The sequence below is a fragment of the Thalassophryne amazonica genome, chromosome 5 (genome assembly GCF_902500255.1).
Source record: "Thalassophryne amazonica chromosome 5, fThaAma1.1, whole genome shotgun sequence".
Taxonomy (NCBI): Eukaryota; Metazoa; Chordata; class Actinopteri; order Batrachoidiformes; family Batrachoididae; genus Thalassophryne; species Thalassophryne amazonica.
Window position 1 is genome coordinate 10,149,751 of NC_047107.1, and position 19,969 is coordinate 10,169,719.

General features: G+C 43.8%; 1 protein-coding gene across 3 annotated transcripts in view; it reads left to right on the forward strand.

Annotated features, from left to right (window-relative positions):
- Positions 1-19,969, forward strand: part of LOC117510099 (citron Rho-interacting kinase) — a 582,117-nt gene that overhangs the window by 134,072 nt on the left and 428,076 nt on the right. For 2 of the 3 annotated variants that reach the window (XM_034169719.1, XM_034169717.1), the window contains exons 4-8: positions 6,611-6,784; positions 8,107-8,160; positions 8,266-8,319; positions 12,802-12,942; positions 18,932-19,057. In XM_034169719.1, the coding sequence (XP_034025610.1) occupies positions 6,611-6,784; positions 8,107-8,160; positions 8,266-8,319; positions 12,802-12,942; positions 18,932-19,057 (549 nt within the window). The remainder of the gene's footprint in view (positions 1-6,610; positions 6,785-8,106; positions 8,161-8,265; positions 8,320-12,801; positions 12,943-18,931; positions 19,058-19,969) is intronic. The other variant, XM_034169718.1, reaches the window with a different exon arrangement.

Sequence of the window (19,969 nt, forward strand, 5' to 3'; positions counted from 1 at the left end):
TATGGCTATAATTTTGCTGTGTAATCCATGACAAACACACACACACACACACACACACACACACACACACACACACACACACACACACACACACCACACACACACACACACACACACACACACACACACACACACACATACAGGCAAAACACAATCCTTCAAAAAAGTGACTACATGACAAAATTCCATCCCATATTGTAATTTTATTATTATTGAGAGAACAAAGAACAAGTAAAACAATTGAGGTCAATCAATAAATTGTAAATGAGTCACAAAACAGGCTCAATTAAACCAAACTGATGTGTAGACAGTCATTGTGACAACATACTGGAAACATTAAATAATTAACACCTTTTTGCTGGTCTTTCTATGACTGGGAAAGAACTCATAGCCATAAAAATATAAATAGAATTTTTAAAAATTTTGAACTGGACTGTTTTCAGCTAAACTACGATACTGTAAACTCTAAAACTAAAAACTCATCAGAATCAGAATTAGAATACGAGGTCTATTAGAAAAGTATCCGACCTTATTATTTTTTTCAAAAACCATATGGATTTGAATCACGTGTGATTACATCAGACATGCTTGAACCCTCGTGGGCATGCGAGAGTTTTTTCACGCCTGTCGGTTACGTCATTCGCCTGTGGGCAGTCTTTGAGTGAGGAGTCGTCCACCCGCTCGTCGATTTTTTTTCATTGTTTAGGAATGGCTCAGAGACTGTTGCTTTGTTTGATAAATTTTTTTTCAAAACTGTAAGGCACAACTGAGTGGACACCATTCAATAAATTCAGCTGGTTTTCGGTAAAAATTTTAACGGCTGATGAGAGATTTTGGTCTGGTAGTGTCGCTTTAAGGACGGTCCACGGCGCCTGACGGCGATCTGCGCTTCGAGGTGGCAGCGTCTCGCCGTTTCAAGTTGAAAACTTCCACATTTCAGGCTCTGTTGACGCAGTAAGTCGTCAGAGAACAGAGAACTTTCAGAAGAAGTCGGCATGAGGAGTTTATTCGGACATTCCATTGTTAACGGTCATTTTGTAATGAAAGAACGTGCGGGCAGAGTCGCATGTCGGGCCGGACCCGACCGCGGGGGGTCGCGGCAGGAAAAATACCTCCGTTGGAAATCTTAACGGGCAAGTTGGAACATGCCCAAGCTGTTAAACAATTTCTCAGTTACTCACTTGTTGAAAGCCATTAAAAGCCGCCTGAATTCTACAAATGGTTTTCAACACGGAGGTGTTTTTCCTGTCGCAGCGCACACAGATTTGCCGAGTCGTCACAGAAACGACTCGGCGAATTTGCGCGTACGTCTTTCATTAAAAAATGTCCTTAAACAGTGGAATGTCCGCATAAATTCCTCATGCCGGCCTCTTCTGAATCTTCTCTGTTCTCTCACGATGTCCTGGGTGAATTAAGCCTTAAATTAGGATGTTTTCAGCTCGAAACAGGCCGACGACAGCGCCTGGAAGCGCTGCAGGACGTCCCGCTCCGTGGGAAGTCCTTACACCGACAGAAACACCCCATAATCTCTCATCAGCCGTTAAACTTTTCACAGAAAACCAGCTTAATTTCTCGAATAGTGTCCACTCGGATATTCCTCACAGGTCCAGAAAAAATTTTGCTAAAGCAACGCCCGCCGTCTCGAGCAGCGTGTGAAACAAAGGAATTCAGCCGAGAGGGCGGGACCACATCTCACTCAAGGCCTGCCCACAGGGAAATGATGTCACCGACACGCGTGAAAAAACTCACGCATGCGCACGAGGGTTCAAGCATGATTGGTGTAATCGCATGTCATTCAAATCCATATAGTTAAAAAAAAAAATAAAAGGGTCGGTTTATTATCTAAGAGACCTCGTATTTTATTTTCATTGAACAGCGTTCAACCAAATTGAAGTGCTAACCCTTCTCAGTGGTGCACAAGTAAAAAAAAGATAAAAATAGCCAAAAATGATCAGCCTAGCTAGTCTGCGTACAGTTGTGTGCACTAAACACCGTGTGTGTACCGTGCAGTTCAGTACAAATGCATATATTGTGACACCTTCTACTGGTGACGTGGTTGGTAACATAGGTAAGGGTTCAGTACACAGTCAGTTCAAACAGAGAACAGTGTCCATGAGGACCGTGGCAATAAGACGATCCAATGACATTAGCAGAAGGTCAGTAAACTGTAATCAAAGTCCCATCTGGTGCTGGACTGCCTGGAATTCACTCACTCACTCACTCACTCACTCACTCACTCACTCACTCACTCACTCACTCACTCACTCACTCACTCACTCACTCACTCACTCACTCACTCACTCACTCACTCACTTATCTCAACCACTTATCTGGGATCGGGTTGCGGGGGAAACCAGCAGGGGACCCAAGATTTCCCTTTTCCATGCCACATTGACCAAGTTTGACTGGTGGATCCCAAGGCGTTCCCAGGCCAGTGTGGAGATATACGAGATCTGTGAGAAAAGAAATGAAGCTTTTTATTTTTTTCAAAAACTATATGGATTTGAATCACGTGCGATTACATCAGACAAGCTTGAACCCTCGTGCGCATGCGTGAGTTTTTTCACGCCTGTCGGTTGCGTCATTCACCTGTGGGCAGGCTTTGAGTGAGCAATGGTCCACCCCTCCCGTCGGAATTCCTTTGTCTGAAAACTTGCTGAGAGACTGGCGCTTTGCTTTATCAAAATTTTTTCAGAAACTGTGAGGCAGATCCGAGTGGACACCATTCGAGAAATTCAGACGGTTTTCGGTGAAAATTTTAAGGGCTGATGAGAGATTATGGAGTGTTACTGTCACTTTAAGGACTGCCCACAGAGCCAGACGGCGCGCCGTGCCCCGAGCCGCCGTCCCAATGGGACGTGCCCGGAGCACCTCTCCAGCGAGGCTTCCAGGGGGCATCTGGAAAAGATGCCCGAGCCACCTCAACTAACTCCTTTCGACGTGGAGGAACAGCAGCTCAACTCCGAGCTCCTCCCGAGTGACCGAGCTCCTCACCCTATCTCTAAGGGAGCGCCCAGCAACAATGCGGAGGAAACTCATCTCGGCCGCTTGTACCCGCAATCTCGTTCTTTCGGTCATGAGCCAAATCTCATGTCCATAGGTGAGGATCGGAATGTAGATCGATCGGTAAATCGAGACCTTTGCCCTCCTACTCAGCTCTCTCTTCACCACGATGGTCCGATACAGCGACCGCATCACTGCAGACGCTGCACCGATCCATCTATCGATCTCACACTCCATCCGTCCCTTACTCGTGAACAAGACCCCAAGATACTTAAACTCCTCCATTTGAGGCAAGGACACTCCACTGACCTGAAGAGGGCAAAGCACCTTTTTCCGGTCGAGAACCATCGCCTCAGATTTGGAGGTGCTGATTTTCATCCCGGACGCCTCACACTCAGCTGCAAACTACCCCAGTGCACGCTGAAGGTCCTGATTTGACGAAGCCAACAGAACCACAAAGTCCGCAAACAGCAGAGACGAGATTCTGTGGTTCCCAAACCAGACCCCCTCTACACCCTGGCTGCGCCTAGAAATTCTGTCCATAAAAATAATGAACAGAACCGGTGACAAAGGGCAGCTCTGGCGGAGGCCAACGTGCACTGGAAACAGGTTTGACTTACTACCGGCAATGCGAACCAAGCTCCTGCTGCGGTCGTACAGGGACCGGATAGCCCTTAGCAAAGGACCCCGGACCCCGTACTCCCGGAGCACTCCCCACAGGGTGCCCCGAGGGACACGGTCGAAAGCCTTCTCCAGATCCACAAAACACATGTGGTCTGGTTGGGCGAACTCCCATGAACCATCGAGCACCCGATGGAGCGTGTAGAGCTGGTCCAGTGTGCTGCGACCAGGACAAAAACCACACTGCTCCTCCTGAGTCCAAGGTTCGACCATCAGTCGAATTCTCCTCTCCAGTACTCTGGAATAGACCTTACCGGGGAGGCTGAGGAGTGTGATCCCCCTATAATTGGAACACACCCTCCGGTCCCCCTTCTTAAACAGAGGGACCACCACCCCGGTCTGCCAATCCACAGAGGCACTGTCCCCGATCGCCACGTGATGTTGCAGAAGCATGTCAGCCAAGACAGTCCCACAACATCCAGAGACTTAAGGTACTCAGGACGGATTTCATCCACCCCAGGAGCCTTGCCACCGAGGAGCTTTCTAACCACCTCGGTGACTTCTGCTGGGTAATGGATGAGTCCACCTCTGGGTCCCCAGTCTCTGCCTCCTCTTCGGAAGACGTGACGATGGGATTGAGGAGATCCTCGAAGTACTCCTTCCACCGCCCAACAACATTCCCAGTCAGGGTCAACAGCTCCCTACCCGCACCATAAACAGTGCCGGTGGAGAGCTGCTTCCGCCTCCTGAGGCGTCGGACGGTTTGCCAGAATCTCTTCGAGGCCGACCGATAGTCCTCCTCCATAGCCTCCCCGAACTCCTCCCAGACCCGAGTTTTTGCCTCTGCGACCGCACGGGCTGCGGCACGCTTGGCCTGCCGGTACCTGTCAGCTGCCTCTGGGGTCCCACCTACCAACAAAGATAAGTAGGACTCCTTCTTCAGCTTGACAGCATCCCTTACTTCCGGTGTCCACCACCGGGTTCAGGGATTGCCGCCGCGACAGGCCCGTAGGCCGAGATAACGGTGAGAGACCTGTCCCTGACCCGAAGGCATAGGGACGCGACCCTCTCGTTCACCGGAGTGAACTCCAACACATGGCGACTGAGCTGGGGAGCAATAAGTAATGCAACCCCAGCCCTCTGCCTCTCCCCGTGGGCAATGCCAGAAAAATGAAGCATCCAGCCCCTCTCCAGGAGTTGGGTACCAGAGCCCATGCTGTGCGTGGAGGTGAGCCCGACTCTCTCTAGTCGGTATCTCTCAACCTCTCGCACAAGCTCAGGCTCCTTGCCCCCCAGCGAGGTGACATTCCACGTCCCAACAGCCAGGGGCTGTGAGCATGGACCGGGCCGCCGGGCCACCCGCCCTCGGCCGCCACCCAATCCTCTCTGCACCCGACCCCCATGGCCCCCTCTGCAGGTGGTGAACCCACAGGAGGGCGGGCCCACATTGCTCCTTCGGGCTGAGCCCGGCCGGGCCCCATGGGCTAAGGCCCGACCACCAGGCGCTCGCGCGCGAGCCCCAACCTCCGGCCTGGCTCCAGGGTGCGACCCCGGCTCCGCCATACCGGGCAACGTCTCGGTCCTTGATCTTTCACTGGTCATAGAGGTTCTGAGCTGCCGTTAGTCTGACCCGTCACCTAGGATCTGTTTGCCTTGGGAGACCCTACAGGGAGCACAAAGCCCCCGACAACAGAGCTCCTAGGATCATCCGGGTACGCAAACTCCTCCACCACGATAAGGTGGCAGCTAGAGGGGGAGCAAATCCATGTAGTTTTTTTTTTTTCAAAAACAAATCCATATAGTTTTGAAAAAAATAAAAAGGTCCGTTTCTTTTCTCACAGACCTCGTAATCTCTCCACCTAGTCCTGGGTCTTCCCCGGGGTCTCCTCCCAGATGGATGTGCCTGGAACACCTCCCTAGGGAGGCCCCCAGGAGGCATCCTTACCAGATGCCCGAACCACCGTAGCTGGCTCCTTTCAACGTGAAGGAGCAGCGACTCTGCTCCGAGCTCCCCACAGATGACTGAACTACTCATACTATCGCTAAGGGAGACACCAGCCACCCCCCTGAGGAAGCCCATTTCAGCTGCTTGAACCCACAATCTAGTTATTTTGGACATGACCCACCAGTCATGACCATAGGTGAGAGTCGGGACAAAGATTGACCAGTAGATCGAGAGCTTCGACCTTTTGGCTCAGCTCCCATTTCGTCACAACAGTATTGTAGAGCGAATACAATACTGCCCCTGCTACGCAGATTCTCCAGCCATTCTCATGCTCCATTGTCCCCTCACTTGTGAACAAGACCCCAATGTTCTTGAATTCCTTCACTTGGGTCAAGGCCGTATTCCCTACTCGGAAGGCAATCCATAGGTTTCCTGCTGAGAACCATGGCCTCTGATTTAGAGGTGCTAATCCTCATCCCAGCCGCTTCACACTTGGCTGTGAACCAATCCAGTGAGTGTTGGAGGTCACTGGCCAATGGAGCCAACAGGACCACATCATCTGCAAAAAGCAGTGATGAGAACCTGAGCCCACCAAACTGGAAACTCTCCTCTCCCTGACTACACCTTGATATCCTGTCCATGAATATCACAAACAGGATTGGTGACAAGGCGCAGCCCTGGCGGAGGCCAACCTCCACCAGAAACAAGTCCGACTTACTGCCAAGCACCTGACTGGAATTGTGAAGGTCAAATAGTGTTTAATCCAAATAATTTGAGAAATAGGCATGAATGTGAAACCAGAAACTGAGTATCCAGGAAGTAAAGCAGGACTGCCAAAATAAAAGCATGAAGAGAATAACATGGAGGAGGTATCATGAGGAGACTAGCAATGTGGAAGAGATTACAAGAGGAGTACAAAGCGCACAATAAGTACTATAACACATATGAAGTAATGCTGGAAGGGACAGAAACACAGAGATCACAAACGTAACAGCAGAATGTGAGAGATGACACTTTTGTCTCTGCCTTATTGCCTTTGAGCAGGAATATCATGCTCAGCTGGAGGAGATGCGAGTTTCCATCAGACAGCTGGAAGAAGACCTGTCAGCTGCCCGTCGCCGTAGTGACCTGTATGAAGCGGAGCTGAAAGATTCTCGGCAGGCCAGTGAGGAACTGAAGAGGAAGGCGACTGACTACCAGCACCGGGTGCTGAAGGTACCGTGCACAATGACGCTGATCATGAACCTGAAAGTCAAGCCTGTGAGCTTCCAAAGAAAGTGAGTGAATTGACTGGAGTCAGTGTGCTTGATGCAAGAAGGTGAAAGACATTATGACATCACAGCAGTGGGAACATCCTGTGGTGCTTTGAAGATACATGATGATGCAGCTGTCGTGCACCTCTGATGTGCATGACAGCAGAGCAATGACAACTTCCAGCTTCCGCTGCAATCAAAATGTACAGAAGTCTTTTTTTTAACAATATACACCTTGTTGCTTAACCCTATAATGCTGTACATATAATTTCTGATATGTACATTTTGTGGGTCAGGCATTTAAGGTTAACATTTATATCCACTGTATTTGTGTATTAACTGATAATACTGGTCAAAAAAAAAAAAAAACTGATTTGGGATAATTTTGGGGTTCTGAATCTGAGCTCAGATTTCTTTGATCACATCACATTTTTTTCCAATCATCATGTTCCGTATTGCTCGATGTTGCAAAAGTTGCTCATTTACTCACAAGTTTGACACCACTAAACTTCAGACGCATAGTTTTTAAACCAACCAGGTTTGCGAAATGTGAACAAGAGCCATAATATTGTTTATGGCACTGAAGAGGTGTGCGAGACTGCAGCTTTTGCTTCACTGCATGATATCAAATCAAATCAATTTTATTTATATAATGCCAAATCACAACAAACAGTTGCCCCAAGGCACTTTATATTGTAAGGCAAAAGCCATACAATAATTACAGAAAAACCCAACGGTCAAAACGACCCCCTATGAGCAAGCACTTGGCGACAGTGGGAAGGAAAACTCCCTTTTAACAGGAAGAAAGAATCAGGAAAAAGACATGCTGTGGATATGAGAAATATGTTTTCATATCTCAAAAACGTGATGTGTTCGGCAAAAACTAACACCAGATTCGGATTCAGCACCCCCAAATGACCCAAAATCTGATGAAAAACTTTATGCAAGAAAAGTTGTGTTGACCAGTGTAATAAATGCCAACTGGTTAACTCAAAGACAATTAAGAATAATAGTTTAGGTTCTTTCATCTGGGTATTTGCACTTTATTTTGAAGGATTCTTGAGCAGTGAGTACTGTTTTCATGCATCCTTGACTGACAAGTTATTTGTCACTATTGCCACTTCCTGTTTAAGAGAATAAAAGTGCATGCTCCATCTGTGCCAGGCAACTGAAGAAAGAGGAACAAGACATAATGTTGAGTGGTGTTTGTATGCTATGTTTATGTAGTTTATGAACATTTATACAGATTCCATGCTGTTTTTTTTTTTCTTTTTTTTATCACAGGCCAAAGAGCAAGGCAAAGCTGAAGCAGAAGACTTGATTTCCAAGTTGGAGAAGGTCATTTTAATAACTTAATCAATTCTAACATTAGGAGGCTGAGGTTTATCTGTATGTGTGTTCAGAAATGTTTAAGTATTTCAAAGACCGCACCTTGTTTTTCAGACCAATGCTGAGCAGCAGACAAAGATACAGGATCTCCAAGACAGGCTTGCCAAGGTAGAACACACTTCTTTTTAAAAAAATGTTCAATAATTGGTATGAATTATGTCTCAGACATAAGATTTAGCATAGTTTGGACATTTTAATGAGACAAAGGGTCTGATTTGTAGAGGTGATGGTCTAGTGGTAGACCAGAGGATCTTGAGTCAGACCCCTGTCAGGCCGGAAAACCACTTAGGACCCTTGGGCAAGGTCCTTACTTCCCAAGTTGCTCCAGGTATTTTGTGAGCACCATGCATGGCAGCACCCTGACGTTGGTGTGTGAGTGTATGTGTGTGAATAGGTGAATATGAGGCATCATTGTAAAGCACTTTGAGCTTCTGATTCAGATGGAAAAGTGCTTTAAAAAATGCAGTTCACTTACCTTTTACTCAAGGTTTGTGTGGGTAAAAATATATGCAAACACTATGACACTTGCAAAAAAACAAAACAAAAACAAAAAACCCTGCATTCCAGTTTAGTAGCAGCACATATTAAAGGTTGCATCTTTCAAATTCCTTTGCCTTCATGAATGTACAGTCCTAGGTTTGCCCACCTGACTATCACAAAATTGTGCGTGGGAACATGCAAATATCTTGGGGCCCCTTCACACATAGTGCGAATGTGATCGAATGAAAACAATGAAGCATGAATCATATGCAAAATGTGTAAAATCGTAGCTGCCTCCAATGCCTCATACACCTGTTGCTACAACTATTTGTGAACACCAGCAGCTGAAAGACAGAGTGTGTGTTGTGAGACGTGTTGTGTTGTGAGAGTGTGTTGTGTCTGCCAAATTCCAGGTGACACACACGCACATCTAACACCGCTCGCATGGCAGGACACGCGTGGGGCTGGCTGGACACGGCGCCAGCAGATGATCAGATCAGAGCACCCTGCTTCTCATTCATGTCATTTCACGACTGTACGCCTGTGACCATGGGTCATCTACAGAGGAACAGACGGATCATACTTGATAAGAAAGATTAAATGAAATGCTGTGTGTGTGTTTTTTTTAAAAAACATCCATCTCTTTGTTGATTTCAGGCATTTTCCTGCACCATTTGTAGGCCAGTGACAGTAGCTCAGTGGTAAATTTTTGGGCTGGCAATCAGTAAAGTGCAGGTACAAATCCTGTGGGTGGCATGTAATTTATTTATTTTTTTTTCGCAGCAACGGTGCGATGTAGTGCCACATGTACCAGCTGGTTTTATTTTTTTATTTAATCCACAGCAGCGGCACAGTTTGGCGCACCTCGTCCCATGGAACAAATTGCGAGCACCTACAGCTGCTCACACTGTGTTCCTGCTCGAAAGACAACGTCACGTGCACGAACCGTCGCACCGGGATCTTACACACCTGCCCTTGGCGCGACGATTCGTGGTTCGGTCATACAAGCCGTTTCACCGTGAGTCACCCTGAGTTGTACTTATTCACACTATGTGTGAAGGGGCCCTTAGATTTGCACATGCAACATGATTTATCAAGGTCAAAATGAAATTTAGCAGATGCTGACAGCATCTGTATTTTGCGTTTTTGAAAACTTGGCATTACCTTAAGGTGCTTAAAAAGAATGCTGTTCCAGCTTCATACACTTCGCTGAGTCCTCATCTACACAATTTGAAAAACATTAAAAAAAAGCATATTGAAAGACTTAACTGTTTACTTTGTGCTTGTTTCTGTAAGAATAAAGGTCTCTGTGTGTAACAGGTAATTCTTCTCTAATCTGAGCACAAAGTACATTTTAGTGCATCTCATGATCATTACTGCCATTGATGTGTCTCACACACATGCGCATATCAGAGAATGTGCAGAACATCACATCTGTGCACACAGGATGCACAGCATGTCGACACACTCATGCACTGCACATTAAAACAAACAATAAAAATCTCCTGTTTCATACATTTGGTTATTGTTCCATTCATGGTATTTAAGCAAACATGTTACTGCGTTCTTTTGGTGGAATGCATAGACCTGTGTGCAGAGGTGTCTGTGTGCATTCCACCAGCAGAACGCAGTATAATTATTCACCAGTTTGCTTAGATATCTTGGATGGAACAATGTTTAAATTTCTTTCTAATTGCCAGTGAGGGAATACATTTAGTTATGTAGCTATTTGTCTGAAACTAAGCACAAGGCAAATAAATACCTGCAAATACCTTTTAAATTTCATTTCCTGCTCACTGCCGTGGATGCGTGCAAAATGCTCATTTATATACTGCTGTCTATGTCACACATCAATTGCACAATTATTTTGAGTTAATCTCCTGCAAAACTTTCTCCAACCCAATGCTCAAAGGTTTTAGCCACTTCTAACTGTGATGGTATATGCCACGGAGGGGCTTGTCTTCGATGGTGTCTTCTCCTCCTGGTCCTTATCATTCTGCTGTCTGAGACACTCTTGTAGCAACTTATCTTCAGGGGCCATATTTTTGATGTATCGATGCTCCTTGTCTCATCTTGGATTGTGGCTCTGACACTCACCAGTCCTCGCCCTTCCTCTTTCTGTTGCTCGTAGAACCTTGGGGTGCTGGACTTTTGGTGGAAACATCTGTGCATTGTGGGAATGTTGACATCAGTGACATCTGTCTCCTCCTGTGACAAATCTAGCAACTTCTATTCCATGCAAATCGGTCACTTTCATGACAGTGACATTATGTGGAATGTTGTAGCTGTGGTGTAGAAAAGACAGGGACACTGGGACGTGTTGGGGAGCAGCAGACATTGTCTACAGGCGACTGTGCAATCTGAGTTCAAGTTATATTGAAGAACTTTTCATAAATGTTTGGCTGTAATCATTGTCGTGAGGTCAAGTCCAGTTTAAACTATTTGTTAGGAGTGTATTCCAAAAGTAATTAAATGTAATATTACTGTGAAGTAACTAAAATAGTTACATTACTTACTTATTACTCCTTTCACAACCACAGAGGAATAAAAACATTGTCAATCAGTGGTTCCCAGAATGGGCGGCGTTAGATGCTTTTTTTTGGGGGGGGGGGGGGGGTGTTCTAAGGAAAATGATTTTGACTTATTGCACAAAATTGGTTTGTTGCTGTAGGATTTTGCTTCAGCTGCATTACTTTACATAATACACCAAGCAACCGGGACAGTTAAAGCAATTATTTTTATTTTATTCAAATATTATATACATAATATTTACATATTAGATAACAAATATGCTATTGTTATATTGTTTTGTGTGTTATTGGTGGTTTGTGAACAGCTTTTGGCCTGGAAACCATCAGCTGTATCTGGCAATACTGTAGATTATCATGCTTGAGAACATGGACATAGTGTGAGAAATAAATAAAAAATTAAGATACATGATGGATGCCACTTTTAATAATTCCACTGTCAAGGTGATTTGTCACTTTAATTATTTTGATTTGATGATTAACATTCTAGTGGAGATTTAAAGCAAAAGATGTGCACGTGAGTGTCAGAGTTGGGGAATCTCCAGAATGACCTTATTAGCAGGAGGTGATAAAATCACAAGTCAGAATTTCAATACATCCACTTGGGAAATGATTCACAATATTAATACCAGCATTTTGGCATCAAAATGAATCCTATATCTTGAAAATAACCCCCCACCCCTTGAATGTAACAAAGTATGGTCTATTTTCAATTATCTGGCTATTCCGCTATGTGTAAAGTTTGTCCATGCTCTTCAAAAACTGTAAAAACATAAACCATTGTCAAAGGTTTTATTTCAGTAACACTGTGTGAATAACAGAACTTAGGAGGAGGCCATGCTCTTCAAAAACTTTATAAACATAAGCCATTGTCAAAGGTTTTATTTCAGTAACACTGAGTGAATAACAGAACTTTATTAGGAGGCCATGCTCTTCAAAAACTGTAAAAACATAAACCATTGTCAAAGGTTTTATTTCAGTCACACTGTGTGAATAACAGAACTTAGGAGGAGGCCATGCTCTTCAAAAACTTAAACATAAACCATTGTCAAAGGTTTTATCAAATTCTTTAGCCTGAGGTCTTGTTTTTTGTTTGGCCATGACACTTAATTTACTACAACTTGCCATGCTGTGACTTGAAATTACATGTTTAATTGCATGATCACTGTAATAATATCAGTACTTATTTAGCTTTTGTGACTTCTCTAAAACAAGTACTACCAAGTCAGGAGCATTATATATCATAAACTTAAATGTTGTTTTCAATGCAGGGTTCATCAAAACTAATCATGAAGTCAAAAGAATTACATTCTAATATTTCGAAAGCTGTTAAAATTACAGTATATATTGCAGTTTACTTTTTGCATGGGGTGGGGAGTTTTTGTCATGGTAGACACCCACTTCCTATATGAAATATCTCCCAAATTACACAATGCACAATCTCTGAAGTGGATGTAAGCATATTTGAAAAAAAAAAAAAGAATTCTACTATTACCACCTCCTGCTACCCTTACCTTCAGCAGGGTGCCTTGCAGCAAAGGTTTGTGAACCACTGACTAAATCGATGTTTGGAATCCTGCAGGCACTGAAGGCCAGTGCTGAGGCGACAGATGTCCTTCAGAGTGTCAGGGTCTCCAAAGAACGCGTGGAACGAGATCTGGAGCGGCTGCAAAACAAGGAAGACTCCAGTGACAGCCTGCGGAGACGCCTCCGTGAAACTGAAGTACATTCACACTTCTAGCGCTAACATGCACTGCCTTGGACATATGTCTTCTCACCTTTCTCTTATTGTCTGTATTTTCTCAGTTCTTTGTCAGGCAGAGTGTAAAGAACGTGATCATTCAATGGAAAAGTCGAATACTTCATAAATATATCTACTTGCAGCGTCTGCTGAGCACTTCCAGCTCATCTCTTAAGCTCAAACCTTCTTTTTTTGCAGCTTTGAAAGAAGACTTTGGACTTCCTGCTGACATGCTGTGATGTATGGTCTAAATAGTGCACAAATGAGTTTCTGGAAATGTGTCCATTTCCAGAGTCTACTTAGGTAATCTGAATTAAGTGTGCCAGCAGTGGGTACTGTGCTATCCTGATGCTGCACTCAGAAGTGAGATGTTTTCTGGCAGGGAAATGAATTTGTGTGCACAACACGAGTGGATGTGGACAGACACATACACTCCTGTCAAAGGAGGACCAAACTCTGGAGATCAGACCAAGCGTAGTGACTGCTGTGAGACACGGATGACCATTTGATGCATTTTCCAAAAAGTTCAGTTCCGTTATAGCACACAGAATGTCTTCATTGACAGTCGTTCCGCTTACAGTGCACATGAGAGAAGGACCTCACCCTGTAAAAAACTGATACATACAGTAAAGACCTTGCAAAAGCTTGCCAGTATAGGATTATAAAATTATCACTAATCACTGTAAGAACAGTTACTGTATATTACAGGATGCCATTAACAGGTTTGATGCATAAAAATAACAGCATTTTTTTGTTTTTAGTACAAACACAAGAATTTTAATCTAGTTTATACATCTTGTGTTCTGTTTAAAATAATACAGTATATTAACATGCTACAAATAATCTTTACAGTAATTGAGAACAATTTACTTTATAAATAAATTTTATTTGCCAGGTATTTAAAACAAATTTTACAATCAACTCTTTACCAGGCAGACTCGTGCTTGCATGATTCGAAAGGATAAGGACACAAAATGCACAGTTATTTTGCTATGGCACCCCACTATCAGTGGTTAGCAGTGTTGCCTCACAGTGAGAAGGTCCCCAGTTCACTTCCGAGCTGGTTCCTTCTGTGTCGAGTTTGCATGCAATCATTTATTTATGGTGCATCTGCTAAGTATTCACAGCTCTTCACTTTTTCCACATATTATGTTACAACCTTATTGGAAAATAGATGATAATGACAATATGAAAAAAGTTTTGTGTTTTGGATATTTTTGAAAAAGTATTAGAACAGCAACAACAACAACAACCAAAAAACCTCTAAGAAATCACATACTGTTGTCCGCCTTTGCCATGAAGCTCAAAATTGAACTCAGGTTCATCCTGTTTCCACTGATCATCCTTGAGATGTTTCTACAGCTTAATTTGAGTCCACCTGGGGTAAATTCAGTTGATTGGACATGAATTGCAAAGTCACACACCTGTCTACATGTAAGGTCCCACAGCTGACAGTGCAGTGGAGACATGCCAGGTACCAGCATGCTTCAAGACTGCCACCATCATCCCCATCCCCAAAAAACAAAGAACAACAGGACTTAATGACTATAGACCCTCACCCTGACCTCTGTGGGGACGAAGACCTTCGAGCCCCTTGTCCTCACACATCTCAAGACCATCTCTGACCAACTTCTGGATCCCCTGCAGTTTGCATACAGAGCCAAGAGGTCTGTTGACCATGCTGTCATCCTCCAGCATCTGGACTCCCCAGGAAGCTACGCCAGGATTCTGTTTGTGGACCTCAGCTCTGCTTTCATTACAATCATCTCAGCCCTGCTGCAGGACAAGCTCTCTCAGCTTGGTATGCCTGACTCCACCTGTAGTTAGATCCCTGACTTTCTGTCTAACAGCAGGCAGCATGTGAAGCTGGGAAGGCAGGGTTAGGGTTAGGGTTAGGGTTGTGTCTGACACCTGGTCCATCAGTACCGGATCCCCCCAAGGCAACGTTCTTTCTCCCCTACTCTTCTCCATGTACACCAACAGCTGCACCTCCAGTCACCAGTCTGTGGAGTCCCTGAAGTTCACAGACAATACAACCCTCATTGGACTGAGCAATTGTGGGAAAAGGGCCTTAATCAGGGAGGTGACCAAGAACCCGATGGTCACTCTGTCAGAGCTCTGGCTTTCTTCTGTGGAGAACCTTCCAGAAGGACGACCATCTGTGCAGCAATCCATCAATCAGGCCTGTATGGTAGTAAAAGGCACATGGCAGCCCACCTGGAGTTTGCCATAAGGCACCTGAAGGACTCTGAGACCATGAGAAAGAAAATTCTCTGGTCTGATGAGACAAAGCTTGAACTCTTTGGTATGAATATCAGGTGCCATGTTTGGAGGAAGCCAGGCTTACAGTGAAGCATGGTTGTGGCAGCATCATGCTGTGGGGATGTTTTTCAGTGGCAGGAACTGGGAGACTAGTCAGGATTGATGGAAAGATGAATGCAGCAATGTACAGAGACATCCTGGATGAAAACCTGCTCCAGAGCACTCTTGACCTCAGACTGGGATGACGATTCATCTTTCAGCAGGACAATGACCCAAAGCACACAGACAAGATATCAAAGGAGTGGCTTCAGGACAACTCTTTGAATGTGCTTGAGTGGCCCAGCCAGAGCCCAGACCTGAATCTGATTGAACATCTCTGGAGAGATCTGAAAATGTCTGTGCACCGACACTCCACATCCAACCTGATGGAGCTTGAGAGGTGCTGCAAAGAGGAAAGGACAAAACTAACCAAAGATAGGTGCAGCAAGGTTGTGGCATCATATTCAAGAAGACTTGAGGCTGTAATTTCTGCCAAAGAGCATAATCAAAAAACTGAGTAAAGGGTGTGAATACGTATGTACATGTGATTGTTTAGTTTTTTATTTTTGTAAAAAATAAAAAATAAAAAAAACTTTTTAAATGTTGTCATTATGGGGTGTTGTGAGTACAATTTTGAGGGGAAAAAAATAATTGACTCCATTTTGGAATTAGGCTGTAACATAACCAAATTTGGAAAAATCACAATGAATACTTTCTGGATGCACTGTATGTAGCACTTTCAGGTCAACCCAGTCTTTTTTTTTCGTGTTTCCATCACGAAATAATTACAATTTTTGTGACTGGGTTTTTTTTAACTTACTATTACTAACCGTACCCCTCACCCTAACCCTAACCTTAACCATAACCTAACCCTACTCCTTCCCCTAACCTTAACCATAACCCCCCAGACCCCCCCCACCCGCATTACTTTTAATTTCATGCAGCTGTCATGAAATGTATGAATGTATGAATTCATGCTCCCATTACGAACAATATCACTAATCAATAGATTAATGTATATTTCGTGATGCTGAATCACGACATGCTGTGAGATATCTGAGTTTCAGGTACAAGTGCTGTGGATAACAGATTATCAAACAGCACAATAAAACATAAGACATCCATAAGAACAAATAAAATTGAACATGAAATGTAAGTAAAATATACAACCAGGAAATAAAAAAATGATTAAAAAATGATTAACAGCAGAAAATAAATAGGCTTTAAGATTTGTTTCAAAAGATGCAACTGAAGGTGACATGTTCTCTCTGTGTTTGTGTGGGTTCCCTCTGGGTGCTTGCACTTCCAGATCCATGCAGGTTTAATGAATCTGTGCGTAAATTTACTGTAGATGTGAGCATGAATGTGTTGTCTGTCTACATACAGTAGTGTTCAGTGCTATGTGACTAAAAAGATTAATCCAGGTTTTGAGTATATTTCTTATTGTTACATGGGAAACAAGGTACCAGTAGATTCAGTAGATTCTCACAAATCCAACAAGACCAAGCATTCATGATATGCACACTCTTAAGGCTATGAAATTGGGCTATTAGTAAAAAAAAAGTAGAAAAGGGGGTGTTCACAATAATAGTAGTGCGGCATTCAATCAGTGAGTTTGTCAATTTAGTGGAACAAACAGGTGTGAATCAGGTGTCCCCCTATTTAAGGATGAAGCCAGCACCTGTTGAACATGCTTTTCTCTTTGAAAGCCTGAGGAAAATGGGACGTTCAAGACATTGTTCAGAAGAACAGCATAGTTTGATTAAAAAGTTGATTGGAGAGGGGAAAACTTATATGCAGGTGCAAAAAATGATAGGCTGTTCATCTACAATGATCTCCAATGCTTTAACATGGGCAAAAAAACCAGAGACGCGTGGAAGAAAACAGAAAACAACCATCAAAATGGATAGAAGAATAACCAGAATGGCAAAGGCTCACCCACTGATCAGCTCCAGGATGATCAAAGACAGTCTGGAGTTACCTGTAAGTGTTGTGACAGTTAGAAGATGCCTGTGTGAAGCTAATTTATTTGCAAGAATCCCCCGCAAAGTCCCTCTGTTAAATAAAAGACGTGCAGAAGAGGTTACAATTTGCCAAAGAACACATCAACTGGCCTAAAGAGAAATGGAGGAATATTTTGTGGACTGATGAGAGTAAAACTGTTCTTTTTGGGTCCAAGGGCCACAGACAGTTTGTGAGATGACCCCCAAACTCTGAATTCAAGCCACAGTTCACAGTGAAGACAGTGAAGCATGGTGGTGCAAGCATCATGATATGGGAATGTTTCTCCTACTATGGTGTTGGACCTATATATTCCATACCAGGTATCATGGATCAGTTTGGATATGTCAAAATATTTGAAGAGGTCATGTTGCCTTATGCTGAAGAGGACATGCCCTTGAAATGGGTGTTTCATCAAGACAATGACCGCAAGCACACTAGTAAACCAGCAAAATCTTGGTTCCAAACCAACAAAATTAATGCCTCTCAGATGTGAAGAAATCATGAAAAACTGTGGTTATACAACTAAATACTAGTTTAGTGATTCATAGGATTGCTAAAAAAGCAGTTTGAACATAATAGTTTTGAGTTTGTAGCATCAACAGCAGATGCTACTATTATTGTGAACACCCCCTTTTCTACTTTTTTTTTTTACTAATAGCCCAATTTCATAGCCTTAAGAGTGTGCATATCATGAATGCTTGGTCTTGTTGGATTTGTGAGAATCTACTGAATCTACTGGTACCTTGTTTCCCATGTAACAATAAGAAATATACTCAAAACCTGGATTAATGTTTTTAGTCACATAGCACTACTATTATTCTGAACACTACTGTATGTCAACTCCGCAGTAGACTGGTGTCCTGTCCATGGTGAACCCTGCCTCTCACCTCATGACCTCCACCCCCCACCAACTCTTAATTAAGGGGCTAAGGGGGTTCAGAAAATAAATGAGTTCTTGGAGGAACTGCTGTTGCACATTTTACCTCTACAGATTACAAACTCTGATTTTGCATGGAGGCCATGTTCACTAATGTAGAGCTTCATACTATATTTACATTTGGTCTGAATAATTGACTTGTTTCATTCGGCTTTTCTGACGAAGTTGTTGCAATTTTATTTTCACTTGGTGTTCTGAGGTTTTTCTAAAATGGTGTCTCGATTTTGCATAAGACATATAGATGATTTGATTGGCATCAGTTAAATAAAACAGTACAGTGAGAGAGTAGAAATGACGAAGGTGCTCAAACACACAAACATCTCATTGGGTGTGCTAACACACTCTGGGACATTTAATAAGGTAGAGTGCATCACCATCAAGCTAAGTGAATAAGAATCGTTCCTTGTTTGAAATGGTTTTACGTTTAACCCATTGGTCAGACGAACTGCAAATGAGGACAACAAGCAGTTTGTGTTTGTGGCATGATGGGCGTTTCTGGGCTACTTGGATTAAATGAGTGGGCAGCTGGTCCCTCTGCCTCTGTCTCTTCTAGCTAATGTGACCAAGGTGTGATTGACATCCACATGAAATGTGCTGCATTGCTGGCAAAGCAGAGTTTTTGTGTCTCTGGATTATTTGACCCACTGTTTCACTACTGGGTGGGAACAATAGTTTATAACAGTTAACAGATGTGTATGTGAAGCCATTACTTTTGCACTTTGTTTTCAGGATGGGAGGAAGACTCTGGAAAACCAGGTGAAGAGACTGGAGATTGTTGAGCGCCGTGAGAATAAACTGAAGGATGAAATCCAGACTAAAGCTCAGCAGATTCAGCAGATGGCCGATAAGATTCTGGTAACCTGCTTTATGTCTTTAGTACAGATGATGACAATTAGAAAAACCGTTTCTTTAGTGATCTGTCCTTGCTGAAGTGAACGTTTTCTTTGAGAAAAATTTTTCTTTGAGGAAAAACTTAATTTTGTTAAACTGTACACTCATTGTCCACTTTATTAGGTACGCCTTGTTATTACTGGTGTTGCCAACGGTCCCCCCCTTATTTCAAAGCGCCATGGAATTTTACTGAGTTTCTGCTTAAAATGGCCTTGTTTCTCCTTGCAACCGACTTTAAAATGATTTAAGAGGTTTTACCTTTATCATCTGATGGTTAATAATCCCATTAATCCATTTGATTGTTTTGAGTGAAGAGACTCTGTCTCAGATACGCTGCTGTGGTCCAAAATGACACATGTGCAAATGCAAAAGGCGGACCGACTTCTTGGGGTGGACCGTTCAGTCTGCGACACTGGGTTGGACCCCCTTTTGCCTTCAGAACTGCTTTAATTCTTTGTGGCATAGATTCAATAAGGTGATGGAAACATTCCCCATGGCCCCTTCACACATAACACAATTGAGGCCGAATGGGACACGAAGGAGGATTCAAATGCCACTCATGAAAAACTGGAGCTGCCTCAAACATCAGCCACGTCAAACCCTGGCCGAATGGTGCGATTGAGGCAGCCTTCACACCAACAGCCAAGTGACGGCAAATCCTGTGCGAGTACCAATTTGTCCCACCCTTTGCCCAGCACAAAAGTAGAGAGCAGGCAACCACTTTTGAGCAGCAATCCAGGTGTTCAAAAGCTCAAAGGACAGTCAGTGCGTTGTGTCTGTCCTCAAGCAAGACAAACAGCATGCGAGTGTGTCGCCTCCCCCGCTCCCCCCCCCCCCCCCCGCACACACACCATGATCCAACATTGTGAAGGTGCT